Source organism: Puntigrus tetrazona, chromosome 24 (assembly GCF_018831695.1).
Source record: "Puntigrus tetrazona isolate hp1 chromosome 24, ASM1883169v1, whole genome shotgun sequence".
Taxonomy (NCBI): domain Eukaryota; kingdom Metazoa; phylum Chordata; class Actinopteri; order Cypriniformes; family Cyprinidae; genus Puntigrus; species Puntigrus tetrazona.
Window position 1 is genome coordinate 6,401,041 of NC_056722.1, and position 21,591 is coordinate 6,422,631.

General features: G+C 38.8%; 2 protein-coding genes across 2 annotated transcripts in view; both read left to right on the plus strand.

The window, feature by feature from the left end:
• The window catches only part of reck (reversion-inducing-cysteine-rich protein with kazal motifs), a 34,559-nt gene extending 27,743 nt beyond the window's left edge, over positions 1 to 6,816 (plus strand). The window contains exons 16-21 of the mRNA XM_043226461.1: positions 437 to 608; positions 3,640 to 3,835; positions 4,052 to 4,262; positions 4,517 to 4,590; positions 4,939 to 5,094; positions 5,811 to 6,816. Coding sequence (XP_043082396.1) covers positions 437 to 608; positions 3,640 to 3,835; positions 4,052 to 4,262; positions 4,517 to 4,590; positions 4,939 to 5,094; positions 5,811 to 6,017 — 1,016 coding nt within the window. The 3' untranslated portion in view covers positions 6,018 to 6,816. The remainder of the gene's footprint in view (positions 1 to 436; positions 609 to 3,639; positions 3,836 to 4,051; positions 4,263 to 4,516; positions 4,591 to 4,938; positions 5,095 to 5,810) is intronic.
• Positions 6,817 to 13,603: 6,787 nt separating this feature from the next.
• LOC122330196 lies at positions 13,604 to 21,551 on the plus strand. The gene is made up of 12 exons (XM_043227059.1): positions 13,604 to 13,749; positions 14,202 to 14,261; positions 19,221 to 19,520; positions 19,597 to 19,915; positions 19,987 to 20,075; positions 20,207 to 20,268; positions 20,348 to 20,422; positions 20,514 to 20,588; positions 20,679 to 20,748; positions 20,844 to 20,900; positions 21,007 to 21,080; positions 21,543 to 21,551. Exons 3-12 carry the CDS (start codon positions 19,346 to 19,348, stop codon positions 21,549 to 21,551), a joined length of 1,005 nt encoding a protein of 334 aa, XP_043082994.1. The 5' UTR covers positions 13,604 to 13,749; positions 14,202 to 14,261; positions 19,221 to 19,345.
• Positions 21,552 to 21,591: the final 40 nt, after the last annotated feature.

The following is a 21,591-nucleotide window of genomic DNA, read 5'->3' on the forward strand; positions in this document are numbered from 1 at the left end:
ATGAAAACTTTTACTAGATACGATTTAAGAGATTTAGTCTTATAAATAAATAAAGTGCATTTTGCTTAAAACAAGTGGAATGATCTGTCAGTACGGGAAAGAAGATATTCTTGTAATGTTTCTCTTGCAATTTTGAAGTTAATTGTGACTTTTTTTTATCTCACATATGAAGTTTCTGCTTCTGAAAGAATGAGATAAAAAGTTGTGGTTAACTCGTTTTATTTTTATTCTGTGTTTGAGACAAAAAATTATGATAATTATGAGATATAAACTCATAATTGCAAGGAAAAAAAACATTTATATTCTGCAGTTCTATTTTTTAGGTAATGTTTTTTTCCTTACATTTTTAAAGTGCAGCAAATAAAGCGGTGAAATAGCCGGATGAAGTGAGTGAAGTGTGAGATCTGTGTTGTTGAGACGCTGGTGTTTCTGTCAGGTCTTCCCTGCGGCTGCGCTGATCACTTCGTGCCGGTTTGTGCTCGGAACGGACGAACATACCCCAGCGCTTGTGTCGCCCGCTGCGTCGGCTTCAAGGACAACCAGTTTGTGTTCGGCTCCTGCAGGAGCACTGACCCCTGCTCCCCGAACCCCTGCCAGAGGAGCCAGAGGTACACACACACACACACACACACACACACACAGAGAGAGACACACACACACACACAGAGAGAGAGAGAAACACACACACACACACACACAGAGAGAGAGAGAAATACACACACACACACACAGAGAGAAAGAGAGAGACACACACACACACACACACACACAGACACACACACACACACACACACACACAGAGAGAGAGAGACACACACACAGAGAGAGAGAGAGAGAGAGAGACACACACACACACACACACAGAGAGAGAGAGAGAGACACACACACAGAGAGAGAGAGAGAGAGACACACACACACACACACACACAGAGAGAGAGAGAGAGGTACACACACACACACAGAGAGAGAGAAACACACACACACACAGAGAGAGAGAGAGAGACACACACACAGAGAGAGAGAGAGAGAGAGAGAGAGAGGTACACACACACACACACACACACACACACACACACACAGAGAGAGAGAGACACACACACACACACAGAGAGAGAGAGAGAAACACACACACACACAGAGAGAGAGAGAGAAACACACACACACACACACACACACACAGAGAGAGAGAAACACACACACACACACAGAGAGAGAGAGAGAGAGAGAGAGAGACACACACACACACACACACAGAGAGAGAGAGAAACACACACACACACACACACAGAGAGAGAGAAACACACACACAGAGAGAGAGAAATACACACACACACACAGAGAGAGAAAGAGAGAGAGACACACACACACACAGAGACACACACACACACACACACACAGAGAGAGAGAGACACACACACACACACACGCTGTGTTTCCATGTTTTATGAGGACTCTTCATAGGTGTAATGTTTTATTCTGTACAGACTGTGTGTGTTATTATTCTACACCTCACAGGAAACTACTCTCTCATGAGGTAATGTGAGGTAATGTCCTGAAGTCATCTTTAGTTGAAACTGCATTTAGTTGTGTTTGGAATCATTACTGTTACATTTTTATATTCATATAAAGATTTTATATTCAATCTAATTCCTGCAGAAGCATAGTTTAGCATCGCTCTGATGAGAAAGAGCTTTTATCAGAAAGCAGTGTGTCAGCGTCTGTGCTGAAGAAGAAAACTGTGATCTGAAAGCAAAGAAACACGCTTCACAGTTTGATCCACACACACACGTCTATTAAACAAGTGTGTGTGTGTGTGTGTGTGTGTGTGTGTGTGTGTGTGAGTGTGTGTGAAGCCGGAGGAGTGTTTGTTCAGGTGTCCGGCAGCAGGACACTGTTTCTCTGAAGGATCTTACGTCACACACACACACACACACACACACACACACACACACACTTCTCAGATAGGTTCATTCATTAAAACATTACACGGGCTGAGCGTTACAGAGAGTCTGAGAAGAGAACAACAATAATCATTAATAACAGTAGAACTTCTCTACATCACAGAGTGGGGTATTTGCATAACTCCACCCAAAGAAAGAAGGCGGAGCTATTATTCTGTGTGTAGTGTTGCTGAGGGCGCCATGTTCTGGAGACGCTGGGTTTCATAGTGAAACTGAAACTGTTTCCAAAAGAGAACACGACTAGAAATCAGTGTTAAGTTGTGTTTATAACTCTGTTCAGAACAGAAGAACACAGATATTAGAGAGTGTTTTGTTTTAGTTTCATAGCGCCGAGCGTCACGTACAACAAGTGGACAGAATAAACTGCTACAGCTGAAAATAAGAAGTATTATTATGACTATTAATTATGAAGACGGATGATGAAATATGAATGCGTGTAATACAGTATCAGCAGGGTGTGTGTGGAGTCTCCAGCTCGTGTGTGTGTGTGTGTGTGTGTGTGTGTGTGTGTGTGTGTTTATTCAGCAGCTCACGCTCGTCTGTGTGTGTGTGTTTGTTCAGATGTCACTGAAGGGCTTTTGAATTCTCGTCCAGGATAAGATTAAATTAACACAGAAGTCTCCGACTCAAGCAAAGCCTCTCAGCATCTGTCTTATGTAAGGCACGTTGTGTAACATCTCCTTGGCTCGCCTTTCAAAGGAAATGTTTGTTCCTTTGTAAACAAGATGATAAAATGGCGAAGCCTTGATGTTAAACATCTGAGCGAGGTGCTTTGATGCTGCCGCCGGAGCTCTGAAGCGTCTGACCTCTGCAGGCCGGACCGAGAGCGCTCCTGGACACCCTCATTAATAATTCAGAGATTTCAAAAGTCCTGGAGACCGTGCCGTTGTCCTGGGAAACTATCTGAAAAATGCAATTCAAAACACATGAAGGCAATGAGCAGAACCCATCCGCTTTACACCGGAGCTCCTGAAAGTGATGTGCGTTATCTAATATTATTATAACACATGTATTGTTTCACTTTCAAAGTGGATAAATAAAAACCAGACAGTTTCAGTATTTTTGGTAAGGCATTGATATTGGTTCTATTAAAGAGTTTTAATAATTAAAAGTCATGCACATAATCTGCACATATTATAAAGAAGAATATGAATCTTTAGGGACTGATGTTTTCTTTTGTTCCTGATGTAATGGAATTAAACGTTTCATGGAAAAGAGTAGAAACCCTAAAGAGATGTCTCTGGGATCAGTTATCATGTCAGCTCAATTTATTTAAGAATATTTAATGAATATAATGTACATCTAATAGTAAATGATAAACTATGTGTAGAAATAGATACAAAACACCCCCACATACAAGAGGAAATAATATGATTGTCTGGGGTATATTTTTAATAATTTATTGTATATAATTTTGATTTGTATTATATTCACTATTATTAATAATATAATAGATGGATAGATATTGTTATTATTATGGTATTATATTCCATTTTTTGCTTGGCTTTTATGTATGTCTTTTTTCTAGAACATAAAGTTTGAAGTCTGTACAGTATAAAAACACCTCACAACAATTCACAAAAACGTGTGTGTGTGTGTGTGTGTGTGTGTGTGTGTGTAGCTGTCAGTAAAGCTGTTGTTTGTGATGTCTGACGGTGTGTGTGTGTTCTCTGCACAGGTGTGTTCCCAGGCGTCAGGTGTGTTTGACGGAGCTGTCAGAATATCCCTGTCCTCAGTATGAGTGTGTTTCCCGTCCGTCCGGCTGTGATCAGAACCAGCTGGATCCGGTCTGTGACACCGACAACATAGAACACACCAACCTGTGTCTGCTGCAGCAGCGGATCAAGAACCTGGCCTACATGGGACACTGTCAGGTACAGCACACACACACACACACACACACACACACACACACACACACACACACACACACACACACACACACACACAGACACAGACACAGACACAGACACACACACACACACACACACAGAGATCTCTCTGATTGACAGGCTGATTGTAATTGCTGGGATTTCTGGTGTAATTTAAGTATGTGTATGATTTTTGTGTGTGTGTGTGTGTGTGTTCAGGACGCCTGCAGAAGGCCCAGAGAGGTGTGTGGTCATAATGGGGAGACCTACAGTACGGTGTGTGAAGCGTTCTCAGACCGTGTGGCTGTGGACTATCAGGGTCGCTGTCATGCGGTCGGCGTCGTGTCAGAGTTCACCTCAGACTCGGGCTGCAACGCCGTTCCCTGTCCACCGCTGTCCAGCCGCTCCTGCAACCCGGTCACACCGCCCGGTGAGACACACACACACACACACACACCGCCCGGTGAGACACACACACACACACACACACACACCGCCCGGTGAGACACACACACACACACACACACACCGCCCGGTGAGACACACACACACACACACGCCCGTGAGACACACACACACACACACACACACCGCCCGGTGAGACACACACACACACACACACACACACACACACTCTCTGAGGGATATGATTAGTGTCACACTAACAGAGCTGAATGTGTGCAGGAGCCTGCTGTCCGGTGTGTGCAGGAATGCTGCAGATCCTCTGGAATAAAGCACAGATGAACAGCTTTGCTAAGGTAAAGCTCCCTGAGATCAGCAGGAGGCAGTGTGCTTCAGTTAACAGCTCACTGTTCCCACATGATCACGTTTCTCCTGAACGGCACGCTTTACATCAGCCTGTCCAGATCTCCCAGCAGATCACAAACATTTCTATAGGAAAAACATTTCAGAAAATCTCTGTCACAGGTGCTGCATTTCATAAATTACGTTTGCGATGATGCACTGATGAATAAAATGTTGCAATCCCTGCTGTTACTATTACTCATAAAAGAGATAAAGAAAGCTGTGTGTGCTGTGAGATGAATTCATATTGTGTGAAGCAGCATTCAAACTCTGTCTGTGTGTGTGTGTGTGTGTGTGTTCAGCTGAACCGGAATCAGCCGGTGACGGTTCATGATATCCTGAAGATCCTGCGGCTGCACATCTCTGTTCCTCAGTGTGATATCTTTGGGTACCTGAGCATCGACTCTGAGCTGGTGTTCCTCATCGTTCCTGTCGATCAGCAGCCCACTCCTCTGCAGGTGCGTCTTCATCAGAGCTCCTCTGTGTCAACAGGAGTATTAACCTGCTGCTCTTACTAGAAATCTGAAAACCAGGGATGTTATTTTCATGTTGTGGCCGATAGCCCTTATAGGGATGATTTTTTTGTGTGTGTTCTGTCAGAATAAATGTAGAATTATTTATATATTATATATATATATATATATATATATATATATATATATATATATATATATATATATATATATATATATATATATATAAATAAGGTAATTTATTATAAATATTTAATATTTTTAAATTATTAAAAAAAAAAATCTAAGCAATATAATGAGCTGACATCCGGTAAATGGTCCAATCTATTTATTCTATTTGTGTAAATTAAGTAAATGAAGGTTTTTTCAGAGGGATTTGTTCATATTTAGTTTGCTCACTTATATACAATATTTTATTCCCCGAGCAATTTTGAAAATACAGTGTTTTCTGATTAATGGCGTGACAAAAATGAGAGGTTCCCAGAATCCCCTTTGTAAAAACATTTGACTCTAATACATGAAAAGAATGAAAGCAGAAGTTCAGACTACAGCGCTGTGTTCTATACAGTAGAAACGAGTGCACTCAGTAGTGGTCTGACACTAACAGTAGAGGACTCTTTCCTGCGCTTGCATCATACGCTCCAGATGTTCCTCGCGTCGCTCTAAAAATATGAAACCGTGGCCTGTTTGTGCCGTCTCAGATCGAAGCCTGCAGTAAAGAGGCGGAGAAGATTGACTCTCTGATCAACTCGGCGAGTCCGACCCTGGTGTCTCACGTGCCTCTGGCGGCCTTCCTGCACTCCGAGGTCAAGCTGTCCAGCATCAGCTCGTCGGCGCTCGGCCCGCTCTCCGTCTCGCTCGGCGTCCTGCTCTCCTCGCTCCTCCTGTCCCTGACCGGTGACCTCTGACCTCTGACCTCCAGCGACCAGGACAATCAGACTCAGTATTAAAGACTTCCTGAAGGAAGCGGAGCTGCTTTCACGGAGCTTTCCAACACTTTTGTACCTTTGTAAAAACAGCCTGTTGTTTTTTTGTTTTTTTTTTATTGTTTAAAATATTTTATTATTCCTCTAATGTCAATCAGTTTTTAAAAACGAGGAAGCCAGCCATGTAAACCAATATGACAATCGTAAACACAATATGCCTTGCTTATAAATGTATAAAATATATATATATATATATATATATATAAATATAAATGTATGTGTATAGATTTTTTTTTTTTTTATTTGATGAAGTATTGCAAACACAACCCTTTATTATGTTGAGAAGCGTTGTGTTTAGATGTGAGTGTGTGTGAAGCTGGCGTCGATGCCCTGATCCTGACAGTATTATTGGCTTTGGCAGCTGTGTAGCATGATGGGACGGGCCTGTCTGTCTCCGTGTGTAACACCTCCCATCTATATTTTTATATGATAATAATAAATGTGATCGTGTTGCCGAAGGATTTGACCAGAACGCTCTAGTCGATGTGATTGTGCAGCTTCTAGATGACTCCGAAATTAAACCACGTGCACAATCGTACAAAGATTCAGGATTTTTTAAAAGAAATTAATCCTTTTACTCATTATGCATTAAATGGACCAAAAGTGACAGCGAAGGCATTCGTGACGTCACCAAAAAGATCTGATTTCAAATAAATGCTGTACTTTCTATTCGTCTGTGAATCCTGAAAAATAAAACGCATCACAGTTTCCACAAAAAAAACGTGTCGGGTTTTCTGTTTTCAGCATAATCTGAAATCTTTCCTGAGCAGCAGCTAATGCATAGAAAAAAAACACATAGATGTAGAAAATCATTCAACTCTTTTAAAGCATTTTTTTAATAAATTAAGAGATTTGGTGTGAACCGAGAGATTTTGGTCCACGTCAAATGATAAAGCTGATAAAAGCACAAGTGTTTCTTCTACTTTGATTTCAGTGATTCATTCAACACGTCACCACTAGGAGGCGACACGTGACCGTCTTTATGAGTCATTTGAATCATTGACTCGATTTGTTCAAAACAAGGATTCATTCAGGAGCAAAACACCAGTGACCCGTCTGGACCTTGTTTGGAACGGTTTTAATTAATAAACCAGACCAATTAATGAAGTCTAACTTGTAATATTAACTTACAGGATATGAACTGAACTGTTGTTTTAAAGCAGTTCAATGGTTTAAAGTGGAGATGTCCGTCCTCTGTTTGTAACCATGACTTGACTAATAGATGACGGTCCGAGTCGAGCGTTTCATTTCTGACAGGAATCTGAATGAGGCTGTGAGGGACTGAAGCGATTAATAACCGTTCAGCTGAAAATCTTTCTGAAAACGCTTTCAGTGGACAAATTGTAAGCAAAGAGTTAAGCACACGAAGTGTATGAAAACATTTGAACAACGCTTTGTTATGACTGTGTCTCAAAAGTCAATGTTTTAACTGAACAGTTCTCCTGTCGATGAAAGTCCCAGAGAGGTTGAACAGGTTCATCGGGGCCTGAACCCGGCGATCGCTCACTTTAGAGAGTTCTGACGCACAGAACCAGAGCACGCTTTTAGTAAGTGACCTAGAACACGCCGATCGCTCAAAGCCTGTGTTTCCTAGAGAAGACTTAATTCCACGCAGCACACAGACTTTAATGAGAGCAGATCAATCTGTCGGATCACGCTTCAGGTTTCTGTCTCAGCAGGGAGCTCAGAACGTATAAAAATATAACCCCAATGAACCAAACAAGACATCCTTGTTCAAATGTTCAAAAAAACAATGTTTTCATGCTGCAAAGAATAAAGAAAGTATGAGTTTGGAAAGATTCATACTACATAGAGTGAGTAAATGATTTTCATGTTTACTTTGACTTGTGATATGAAATGTTTGCTTGAGCTGCTTTCATCAAAACAGATCTTTCACTTGATGAGCAAAAAAAGTCTTAAAATCACAAAGGAGTTTAATGTTGCATGCACTTTGTTTTCTGAACAAATATATAATATCCCTAAATCAAGAGACTGTACTTTACTGTAATTTATGCTTAAAACAAGAACAAGCATCTGTAAAAAGCTCATCTTCCCTTTGAATGAAGTAGATTTTTCTGAACCCATTGGTAAATATTTGAGCTTGTTTTAATGATTTTGATCACTTCCTCAGAAACGAGACTTCTTAAGTCATTTAATCCTTCTTAGGCAATACTGGAGAAGAACAGCACATTTTGTAAATACAGTAAAAAGGTCCAGCGGTCGGGAATACAGTACTTGATTCCTGTCCTGGAGATCTGATGGAAGCTGATGTTTATATTCATACAACACATGCTGACATGTTTTGTTCCCTTTTATTGGCTTTTTTATGTTCAGTTTATTCTTAAATTTCCTTTACTTTAAAAACCTTAAGTATATCTTCTTAAAAACTGCAGAAACCCCTGAAAAGCCCCATTATTAAAACCCATAGGAAGTTCTGGAGGGAGCCAGTGTTGAATGAGTTTTCAGGTTTTCTGCACAACTCTATACATCAGGAAGAAAGACGGCTAAGAGCTTGAGGACAAAAGCGTGTAAGAGTCTGCAGCTCTGCCTTCAGTACCCTCCTTTACACGAAAGCCTGGGATCTTTCATCATCCTCCTTCAGACGTCACTGGGGAACATGCACAGGTGCTGGAGGACATGCCGTGTGTCTTTAGTGAGACGCTCCAACAACTAGAGAAACAGAGCAATCATGCAGGTCTGCTGTGCAAAATAAATGTTTAGGAAGTAGAGACTCGCTCTTTCTCTGTAGTTCACCAGCGGAAGCTCCAGCTCTTTAAAAAGCGCCGCTGTCACGCAAACTTGGCTGAAAATGTGCAGTTAAAAAAAAAGAGCTAAAACTGATGCAGTCTTATTGAATCTCAGCAGGCTTTGGTGATCCACATACGATGGGAATCTTATTACAGTGCCTTACACACCACCCACAGAGCCTGAAATTACCCATCAGCCCTCAGCAGCCCGCTTTGATTTTCTCCATTAACCTTGACAGGATGAGACAGACTTAATGAAACGCCTTGAAATATGAGGTTTGCAGAGGAGCGTGCATCATTCTCACCAGTGCAGTGTAAAACACGTCGTGAAGGAAGTGAGGTGACCACAAGCATTGAGTGGTGATCCGTGGTGATGCAGACGGTCCAGTTGTTCGTTCTCACGCTCACGCTATGACTACCACCGGTTTTACACCTACCTAAACTCAAGTGTTCTTGGTCCCTTTGTGACTAATTTCCCTGCAGACGAATGTTTAAGAAACACTGTCATGTGTCACATCGTCATCATCAGATCATCTCTGAAGGGAACGCTCCAGATATGGTGTATCTATTATCTGTTAATAAGGTTTTACATGTACAGTGCTTTAAAGGAAAACTTCACACCTCTAAAGGAAGATTCTGTTGTTATTTACTCTAATTTAGTTCATTTCTCTCTTTTTTTCCGTGTTACACAGATGAAGAATTTCCCACACAGTTCATTCAGAAACATTAAAGAAGTTTATAAAAATTATAGATTAGTGTGTTTAGTCTGAACTGAATTTAAAAGAATAATCTTAGCGGCACAAGAATCTAAATAGAAAAAAAAAATGTGGTTTCCTGTTTCACTGTTACACACACACACGCACACACACACACACACACACACACACACACACACATATATATATATATATATATATATATATATATATATATATATATATATATATATATACAGTTTATATCAATCTTTCTATATATTTAGATATATAGAGGCACATAGTTTATGTTAAATTGAATGTAATTATTGGTGAAAATATTTAAATGAAATTACTGAGTAAAAGTGCATCTATACCAAGTGTTTTAGTGCCGTTTAGTGGTCTGTGTCAGACAAACAGCTCTGAACATCCTTTGTGTCGCTTTGATGTTAACCAGGACTTCCTTTGTAGGAGACACTGCATACAAAGAATATGTTAATTAATAAATACAAATGTAATGTAATCAGAGAAGTCATTAGAGATTGCTTCCTAAGCCTGAAATGCTAAAAAAGGAAATGCTAGAAGTGAAACTCATTTCATCCGCCGGCCTCGTCATATTCACACGTCAACAATGATTCTCCCGGTCCTTATTTGCATGTTCTTCTACATCTTGGGTGAGTCGATCATGATTTTCATTCATCTTATTGAAACGTGTTTCAACCTGACTATGAATGTATGACTGACTATACGTTTGTTTTTAAACCGTATTTATCTCACCGCTTTAGGTGCACAAGATGTCCAAACAGTCAGTGAAGTGTCTGTCCAAGAAAGAAGATCTATCATCATCCCGTGCTTATGTCCAAAATGTTAAATATCTGAGTTTTGGAGATTACTGGCGAGTTCTCAGATGGGAGACAGAAACACAAGACAGTTTCTGTTTCTGATAACAAATCTACTAATACTGTGATTACTGATATGAAGAATCTTCAGCAGAGCCGGAGTGGAAAGTACTGGTGTGGAATAGATAGATCTGGGTCTGTTGTTAACCATAAGTTCAGCTTAAAGGTCACGGCAGGTGAAACTGACTAGACATAATAATTCAATCATTTGAATGACTTTTTTCACAGAACATCAGCATCTTCTTGTTCATTTATAGGTATTGCTGCTCTCTACGTTCGGGATCTGATGTTGGCTGGTTTTGAGGCCGATAGCGTTTCCATCTTCTGCCATTATCATTTGCCAAAGAAAACTGATATAAAATGGTGTAAGCTTGCAGGGAACTGTGTGTTAGAGCCAGGAGGATTCTTGGACGGAGCGCCAGTGGAGATCTGGAATGATAATGGAGTAGTGACTGTGATCATGAGCCAACTGAAGAAGGAGAACACGAGATGGTACTGGTGCTCAGTGAGGAAGCTACAAAAGCCTGTTCATATCACCGTATCCACCAGAGAAGAAACCAGCAGCAGCAGCACACCTGAGACGACCTCCAGCCAGCCCGCGAAACACAACTTCACTTCTGTGACCCTGGACCACAAAAGCATACAAGTTCTGAGATTGAAATGAATACATCATATGAAACTGAATAAACCATCTTCCCATTGATGTGTGGTTAGTTAGGTTAGGACGCAATTTGGCTGAGATACAACTATTTGAAAATCTGGAATCTGAGGGTACAAAAAAAGAATCTAAATATTCAGAAAATTGCCTTTAAAGTTGGCCGAATGAAATTCTTAGCGATGCAGAGTACTAATTAAAAAGAAAAAAAAAATAGATACAGTGTTTTGTTTCTATTGTTACAAATACACCTACTTCTGACTGCTTTTGTGCTCCAGACTCACATCTGAAATAATACAACCCGAATTACAGAAATGTTGGGACTTTTTTTACGTTAATAATATGAAAACTAAAATAATTTAAAATCACATGAACCAATATTTTATTCACAGTAGAACACAGATAGCAGATTTTTTTCAATGTTCTGCACAAAATGAGCTTCACTTGAAGTCTGATGTCTGCTGCAGGTCTCAGAATAGTTGTGACGGGGTCATGTTCATCATGGTGTAGCGTCTCCTCTTCTTTTCAGAACAGTCTGAAGACGTCTGGTCATCGAGGTTATGAGTTTCTGTTTGGTGTTGAATTTTGTTCATTCTCGTCTGATGTAGTTTTCCGGCTGCTGAAGAGTTTGTGGTCGTCTTTGACGTATTTTTTATTTAATGAAGCTCCAAATGTTCTCTGTAGGTGAAAGATCTGGACGGCAGCGGGTCAGTTCAGCTCCGGACTCTTCTATGAAGTCATGTTGTTGTAATATCTGCAGGATGTGGTTTAGTATTGTCCTTCTGAAACACACAAGAGCTTCCTGAAATAGACGTCATCCGGAGGGGAGCATATGTTCCTCTAAAACCTTTATATACCTCTCAGCATTCATAGTGTCTTCTTCCAGAACATGAAGCTGCTCATACAGTACACACTTATACACCTCCATACCATCAGAGATGCTGCTTTTGAACTCAACTGATAACACACTGAAGATCTCCGAGGACACGGCGTCTGTCAAGTTTGGACTCGTCTGACCACAGAACACTTGTCCACTTTAAAACAGTCCATTTTAATTGAGTCTCGACCCACAGGACACGACGATCTTCTGGACCGTCTTCACATATGGCTTCCTTTTATCGTGATAGAGCTTTAGTTGTCATCCGCAGACGACTCGGAGGATTGTGTTTACCGACAGAGGTTTCTGGAAGTGTTCCTGGACATTCAGTAATGTCTGAATCATGTGATGAGTGTCGTCTGAGACCTGAAGACCACGAGCGTCCAACAAAGATCTTTCTCCAGTTTCTCTGAATCTTCTGATGATGTTATGTACTGTAGATGATGAGATTAGCAGTCTTTTGATGTCGAGGAACGTTGTTTTTAAAGTATTTCATCTTGTTACACTCTCTTTCACAGATTGGAGAGCCTCTGCTTATCTTTTCTTGTAAGACATCACTTTTAGAGTTAATCATGTTACAGATAATGGATAGGACTGGCATTTAGAAGCACGCTAGACCATGTGACCTGTCTCCATGTCGTCTACAGCTCCCTTACACAGACCTGATGTCAATTAACTTTCTTTTTCAGCAACTTTGTTGTCCCCGTGCCAACTTTTTTGAGACCCGTGGAAGGCATCAAATTTGAAATGAGCTCATTTAGTAGATAAGTGTAAATTATTTTCTATTTTGAATAAAATGTGATTTTGAAAGTTTTTAGTTTTTCATTTTATTAAAATAAAAAACAAACATCCCACTATTTTTTAAATTTGAGTTGGACTTATTGTTTGTTTTGTCTGAACTCTAAATGATCCTTCAGGTCCACTGGCTCTGTGGAAGCCACAGGAAGCTTCAGATCTGCTCAAACGAATCGGTAAGAATCTGTTCATCTACATTTAGAATCATGAATGTGTTTGCATAGACTTATTATAGAGTTAAATTAGTTTGTCTGACTCAGATCATCTTCAGATCACACTGGCAAAAGTTGATCTATATCTTCACAAACATCTTGCCACAGAAAATTTCACATTTGAATAAATTGGGCTTTTGTAATAAACTCAATACATTTCTTGGGTCATGCCAAGAACAAATACCAATTTTACTTTAGTCAGCCAAACTGATTTTTGTATTGTTAAAAACAGACTCTGTCAAACCTCTCCTACTGTAGACTGTTCATCTAATTTTCATCAGATGTGACTCAGACTATCTTCAGATCATGCTGGCAGGAAGTTGTGGCTTTCATGTCAACAAATGATAGGGTGATCATGCGTGCCATTTTTCCCTCGATGCGTCATTGTCAGGATTTCTGTATTGCTTTGATTCAAAGTACCTCAAGAGCGTTGTGAAAACATAAGGAGCCGATGTCATACACCGATCGTTCTTCACGCAAACAAAGCCAAAACCTAGATATGTTAGGCAATACAGAAATCCTGGCCAGGAGGCGTCCTCTTATGGTCACCCTAACAAGTGGTTTTAGTTAAACTGAGGCTGTATCTCTGCAAAGCTTTGACATACTCACGCCAAACTGTTTATTTTCCATCTCCACCTCACTCTGGCCATGCCACATCACTTCTTACTTCATCTTGCAGCTCCGGGGAGAGACACTCATTACTTTGGCTCATCACTGTGTTAACTGTGATAGTGCTCTTTAGTGCTGGGATTGTGATCAAGCTGTACAAAACCAGTAAGTCAAATCAGTCAATATGTCAACATTACAATTAATATGAAATTATCAATACACCTTCTAGCTTTTTTTTAACAACATATCAACAGAGCAAGTGTTGCAGAGAAATACCAGCCCAAGGAATCTGAGAGTAAATGAGCTTTAATTATATCTCACCATAATGTATATTTAAATAATTCATTACCTTGTCTATAGTGTTGTCTGGCTTATGTGGGTTCTGATTAAGGATGCTCAAGGATGTGTGTGTGCTTTAGGTGTTATGTATGTGTTATGTAACTTTCCACAGCAGTAAGATATGTGAAGGAAGTACTATGCTGCTTTTAAATAGCACTCGAATCTGCTTTGCTTCTGTTTTCTTGGGGTTATCTTTGGTCTTATTCCTGCATAATATGAAGTATTGTACATGGATTTCCAGCACATCTTACCAGGCTTGTGTTTAACTTTTGCGACAGGTAGCTCCCAGAGACGACGAAGCGATCTACTCCACAGGCTCACTAGGGAATCTATATCAGGTGAGCTCACTATTTTCTGTATCAGTAGATTTTAATCAGTTTACACATCATATTGAATCTCACATGGATGAAAGTAAAGATGAGAAGGACCAGACTACAGTCTTTACAGCAGCGCAGAGTGCATAAACGTTCCTCACAGCCATATTTTCAACTTTATCTAAAAAGTTATTTATTATATATATATATATATATATCGTAGAAGAAGCATCATATCAACATATCGTCTCTGCTTTTCTAGACTCCCTCATCATTGGACTCATCACTGGACTGAAATAATAATTTATTAAAGAGAAATTAACGTTTATTCTAAAAAGTGTCAGTGTCACGTCTTTGGACTCTTTTTGTTGTTGTTTTTGTCGTGTGCCACGTGTGACCTACTTTTGTTAATTGTGTCATTGTCTTCACCTGTGTCTAGTTAATTTAGTGATTTCCCGTTAGTATTTAAGTTCTAGTTTGATCCTGTGTATTGGTCGGTTCTCGTCTTTAATATGCATGTGGTTTTTGTCCTGCCTGCCTGTCTCTAAAGATATTGTTTATTTCATCCCTGAGAAGATTAGAGTGTTTTCGTTTCGTGTTTTCGCTCTCATGCTAACCACACCGTGACAGTCAGTAATGTATAATGGCAATTATTAGTTTACAATTAGAATCCCAGCCGCGTCCATGTAAGACCTGGAGCTCATCTAGATGTCCTGGTCTCTGTTTACGGTCAGGGCTGTAGACATCATCTCTAGAAGCTGATCCACCGTCTGATCTGGATACGGACTGAATCAGGGAGGTTATAAGAAAGAAACAGACTGATATTAACATAGAAATTAGCGTAGAAGTACATATTAGAAATGTATTAGTGTTATGTGTAGGTTAGGTTTTAAAGATGTGTCTTTAATCTAGATTTAAACTGACAAGAAATAACGTGAATGATGTGAATTATTCCAGATTGTGGGTGAGATTATTCAGTGCTTTTTAAGTAATTAACAAGAATTTAAAATGTATACAATATTTGATAGGGTGCAGTGTTAACAGAACCGGGCTAATATGATCATAATATGCATTAAAAAGAAGCATTACAATAATCTAACCTCAAGATCATAAACTTGTGAATTAACACATCTGCGTTATGAGCATAGGACGCAATTAAATTTATTTTTTTTGATGGAAAAACATAGGAAACATAGAAACATGGTTTTCAAAGGAAAGACTGCTGTCAGACAGAACACCTAGGTTATTAACTGATGAAGAAGAATTAACAGAGCAGCCATCAAGTGTTAGACTGTGTTCTAGATTATTACATGTGGGGTTTTTAGGTCTGATCTGACCTGATGCTGGAGGGGAAGTTGCACAAGATGATATATATATATATATACACACACACACACACACACACACATATATATATATATATATATATATATATATATATATATATATATATATATATATATATATATATATATATATATATATATTTTTCACATGTTCTGTGTATGTCTGGATACACTGTGTACATTTTGCCTTTTTTTGTGAATTTGCACAATTGTGGAATGAAATCTATGCAACGTTTTAAACATGAGACTCTGGTTAGATCTGGCTTGTGTAAACATATTTTTTTAAACAAAATGTTTTCAAAAAATTTTTTCAAAACACTGAAAATGTTGCTCCATTTGATAAGTCATTATTTTTGAGTTTTCATTCATTTGCTGACATTATTAAAAATGAATAGTTCACCAAATAATGAAAATGTGATGTAAATGTAAATGTGCTCACCTCAAGGTGAGTTTGTTTTGTACGAATCTGACAAAGAAAGAAATCATTATTTCATCAATATCACACGCAGCGGCACAAACAACAGTAAGTGTGTTCTACCAGCACAATGTGTTTAACACAATTAACAAATAAAAAGAGAAACCTGACAGCAGAGAGTTAGTGTTAACAGAGCAGAGGCTTAGAGACTCAAACACACTATAATCCCAAATAACACCACTTTACAGGAAACAGTTTTCTTAATACTTGCCCAGAACTGTCTGTGAAGTCCAGCGGCGCTTCTTCTGACCTCAGGGCTTGGTTTTTCTTTTAGCTGTTTATTAAGAGGTGTGTGTCTTTCCAAATCATACCCATTCAGTTCAATTTACCACAGGCCTACGTTTGAAGTGTAGTAACATTCTTAAGCGATAAGACTAAGAAACTGGATTTTCTTTAAGAAAACACTTTGGGATTTATACATTAGCAAGGAAATGTTCTAATAGTGAAACATGTCAACATGTGTGATTATTGATTGTTAATTATCTTGTTAGTTCTTGAGAATTTATCCTTGTTTGTTTCTGTCTGTGTGGATGATGTCCCAACTCAAACCCGTATTCTGTAGATCTTAAAGTTCTTCATCTTCATGTGAAGCTTCTCCTCTCTAGTCTAAAGCACTAGTGTTTAAAAAAATCATCTTCCTGTTTGGTTGACGGTTTTTCAGTTTTAAATCAGTCTGCCCAGTTGCTTCATGAACGCAGTGTAAGTGGGGTAACTTAACATGGCATGGCCAGAACAGGAAGTCAGCACTTAGTTCTTAAGAAAGTGCCACCACAGACAGCGATAGAGAGTCTAGATAAGTGATAAGATAACCAAGTTAATACAGAAAATACAACCTAGACCTCATTACCAGCCTCTCTTCAGTGTAAGAAAGAATAAAACTGGATGACAGGAGTCAGATGTTCAGAGTTCAGATCATTTTCTGGCTGAACAGACTTCATTCAGACAGGATAGGAGATTTTTTTTTGGCCCCTAACACACACACACACACACACACGCACACACACACACACATTCATATATATATATATATATATAATAAAATTACTCCCTTACGTTTTGTGGCTAAATAATTGAACCCCACAGAAAGCCAGCATCATATACAGATCTCTCAGGTCCTTAAATAGTATAGTGTGAAATTTGCTCTGAAGATGTTTCCACTCACAGCTTCATCAGCCGCAACAAGGAAATAGGAACACATGCAAATCACACCAAATACAAGAATATAGTCTTGCATTATTATATTTTTGCATTAACCTAACATTCAGCAGTATTATATTAACTATAATAACATTGTGCATTGTGGAGAAGATGTATATTAATATGCATATTAAATGCGGTGGCACAAATGCTGTGCCCTCGAATGCGTGTATATATATATATATATACTATGATCATACTAAGATCGGCTCATTGTCACTCGAGATGATGATGAAGATAGAGCTTCTGCTGCTGGTGTTCCTCCTCACACACACTGCAGGTATGAAAACACCCCATACTGCGGCTTTCTCTGACTCTGCTCTATACTCTATTATTATAACGTCGCCTAGGACTTAACGTTTAATGGGTTTTCAGCTGAAACCGAACAGATGCATCTTAAATAAGATTTCAAGAAGTAAATATTTGATCTAATGAGGCTCTCACACTTCCATAGTGTAATGAAAGCGCTCTATTTTTGTGCACTAATTTAACTAAACTTAACTTTAACTAAATAAAATGCGCCTTTAACATACTATCTTTGTTTTTAAAAATGTATTTACTTTCCACTTGTAGCACACTTAAAACCATCTTTTATACAATACTCGAAAATAGAGCACTTTAATGACATTATGGAAGTGTACTTGTTTTTTACCAGGTCTGTGTTGGTTATTTCGTCCCTGACTGATTCATTGGTGTATATATAAAAGGAATCATTCAGGACTGTTCAGTGAATTGGCCAATTTGGTTCACAAAGTGAAGTTTGATTCATTCGTGGTGAATCAGTTGATTCTAAGTTAATAAAACAGTGTCTGTATCTGTAAGAACAAGCAGCGCAGGATATGTGTTTCTGTAAATGATCTCATAATAAGGTGTTTTAAGTCTATCTGTTCTGGTGTATGTGAGGTTTATAAATGTTCTTGTAGTTTATGCACACTTCTAGATGTTATACATGAAGCTGTGATCCAAATGAAATGTTTATCGATGCTTATGTGTGAATATACTTCCTTGATGATTGATGGCTGTTACGGACGACAGAGAACGACTTCACAGCTTAAAGGGAAATTACCCTTTCATTTCACTTCAATAGAATTCAGTTTATTAGGAATAACTCCTAACAATTATTGTGTTATTATGTTTAAAACTCTATTGGAGTTTAACAAACATAAAAGCCAGTCAATAAAGTCTATTATAAACCGTATTAAAGGAATAGTTCACCCAAAAATCAAGTAGTTCCTAATCTGAATGAATTTATTTGTTCTGCCGAGCACCAAGGAAGATAGTTTGTAACCAGGCTGTTTTGGTCACCATTGACTTCCATAGTACAAAAAAAATACTATGGAAGTCAATGGTGACCCAACAGAGCCTGGTTACAAACTTTCTTCAAATATCTTCCTTTGTGTTCGGCAGAACAAGTACAGACTGGGAACTAGGATTAGCAAAGGAGTAAATGATGACAGAATTACATTTTTTTGGGTGAACTATACCTTTAAGTGGAGCAAGACCATATTTTGAAGTGGTTTGAGAAACGACATCAAAGCAGGAAGTTTTGTTGTGATGCTAGTTTCTTACCAAGACTTTATGAAAAGCAATTGTGATATCAGTGTTATGAATATAGATTTTAAAAGACCGTACAAAATCAAGTCATACACAAATATATTTATTTTTGTGCAAAGGACCAGTTTATCATGATACAGCACACAAACCATAATATAGCAAAGGTTTATTAAGCCTATCTTGCAACATATTAAAGTCACTGAAGAGAAAACTGAATTTGTTGAAAATATCAGATTTAGATACATATGTCAGAGTCACCAGTTTGACATTTTAATTACATGAACAGAAAAAGCAGTGTTCCTAAGAGTGATCCTTGGGGCACACCTTGTAGTTCGACCAAGATTTGTTCCCATTTGAGACAACACGTTGTTTCCTATCATGAACATATGACTTTACATTTTTCTTTTACAGGAACTCAAGACATCTATACAGTCAGTAAAATATCTGTCCAAAAAAACCAAACAATCACAATCCCTTGCTTATATGACAATAAATATGTCAATGACAACAAATATGTGAGTTCTGGAGGTGTTTGGATGTTCAGTAAGGCCGTATCCCACAGCAGACTGTCTGTCGTGGACCAACCAACAGAGAACGTGTTCACGGCGACGCTGAGAGAAGCTGAAGTGGGTGACTCCGGCACGTACTGGTGTGCGGTCCTCCTGTCAGGATATGATCCTTACACGCATCTTTACCTGCAGGTCACAGAAGGTATCAGCTTTATAAACCCGCTTTTCCTCCCGTATCCCTGAATGTGTAAACGACTCCCTTCTCTCTCAATGTCCAGCGGAAGCAAAGCTCCGTGTCTCCAGTCAGAGCGTGTCCGGTTACGAAGGAGGAAACCTCACCGTCCTCTGTCACGGAGCCTCACGCTGGTACAGGATTGGGAGAGATGGAGCAGATCCAGCGAGGACCGCAGTGGACGCCGACGGTGGGGCCGTTCTGAGCGTGAGGCTGTGGAAGCTGCAGAAAGAGGACAGTGGATGGTATTGCTGCTCCGATCACGATTCACAGATGCCCGTTCACCTCACTGTGATGGAGGCCCCGGATATTACCCGCTGTACACCGACCTCCTCTTTAACCCCCACGCTTCCCGGTGAAGACAGGTGAGCGACTCGTTTAATCGAAGCGGTCGTTGGCGGCCGATCACTCACCGGCTCTTGTGACTTGATTCCAGGACGTTTTTGTGGCTCTTCATTCTGGGGCCGATGCTGGCCTTTCCGGTCTGTGGAGCTGTGATCCTGATCAGAGCAAGGAACAAGAGAAGTGAGGGGTCTAATCATCTCCTTAGTAACACAAAGCAATGTGAGCGTTTGTACAGTACTACAGTATAGTGTGTGTGTGTGTGTGTGTGTGTGTGTGTGTGTGTGTGTGTGTGTGTGTGTGTGCGTGTCCAGAACAAAGAGCAGAAACCTCAGGTCTTCATCATGATGATAAGAACAAACAGCATCTGCTCAAAGTGAGTGAAACAGAGTTCACAGTCACCATATACTGCCTGCTTTGATCGCTGCTCATCAATATTAATATTATTTTCATAGAAAACTTTGAACAGCGGTGAGGTTACGTCTGAAAATCTCTATGAATTCAAGACTGAAAATAAACCAAACGCTCAGGTGCTTTTTTTTTATCTGTGGCATTCATAAACATGCACTTTATAAACTCTTGTTGCTTTTATTCATTTGTTTCTATGCTCGTTTTTTTTAGGAAAATGCAAAAAACCATGAGGTTTCGTGTGAAGATCTCTATGAATCCATGACTGAAAATAAACCAAACGCTCCGGTGCTTTTTATCACATCTATAGTTTTCATAAACCTTCACTAAACGGGTGTTGATTTTATTGATTTATTTATATACTTTTTTTTTTTATAGGAAAATGCAAAAAACAATGAGGTTTCGTGTGAAAATATCTATGAATCCATGACTGAAAATAACCAAAACAGTACTTTTTATCACATTTTCAGCTTTTTACACACTTGCACTATTAAACTGTTGTTATTATTACATTTATTCATATACTTGTTTTATTCTTTTTAGCCAGATGGGAAGATTATGAGGTCCCATGTGAAGATCTCTATGAAACCATGACCGGAAGTAAACAAAACAGTACTTTTTTATCATGTTTGCAGCTTTCACAGACCTGCACTGTAAACTGTTGGTATTATTACATTTATTGATATAATCATTTTATTTGTTTTAGCCAAATGGGAAAACGACATGGTTGCATGTGAAGATATCTATGAAACTATGAATGGAATTAAGCAAAACCCTCAGGTACTTTTAGTTCTTGATTGATGTGTATAGATATGATGTATTAACATGGGTTTATGTCAATCTAACTCTATTTTTGTCTTGTTTTGTTTGTTTTTGTTTGCAGACTGATAATACACATAATAAAAACATATATGCATCATAAAAGTGAAAAAATGAACATAAACAGGCTTGTGATTTTTATAATGTTTGATTATGATAATTATGTTAATAAGAGTGATGCTGTTTTTTAAAACCAGATGTGTACAACTCAAATAAATGAATAGCATTATTTTTGAAAACCTTTTGATTTGATTTTGTTTAACCCTTTATAATGTTCTGGATCAATGTGACCTGGGCGCCTTTTTATTGAATGCTTATTTTATTGTTATTAAGCTGTTAAATACAATTTTAAAAAGTACTTTTTTGTGATATATAAGTATGCATATATGTTAACTTTGATCATTTCTTCTCAAATCCAATTAGAGACCTTGAACATATGATTGCAGCCAGAATGTATTTCTTCATTTATTTT

What these genes read in the sequence shown, in the direction of transcription:
- LOC122330196 (XM_043227059.1), top strand. Translation starts at nt 19,346, where the DNA reads ATGTTCAGTAAGGCCGTATCCCACAGCAGACTGTCTGTCGTGGACCAA. An exon ending in TTACCTGCAGGTCACAGAAG is followed by an intron (nt 19,521 to 19,596) that starts GTATCAGCTTTA and finishes CTCAATGTCCAG; the next exon opens with CGGAAGCAAAGCTCCGTGTC. An exon ending in AAAATAAACCAAACGCTCCG is followed by an intron (nt 20,589 to 20,678) that starts GTGCTTTTTATC and finishes TTTTTTTTATAG; the next exon opens with GAAAATGCAAAAAACAATGA.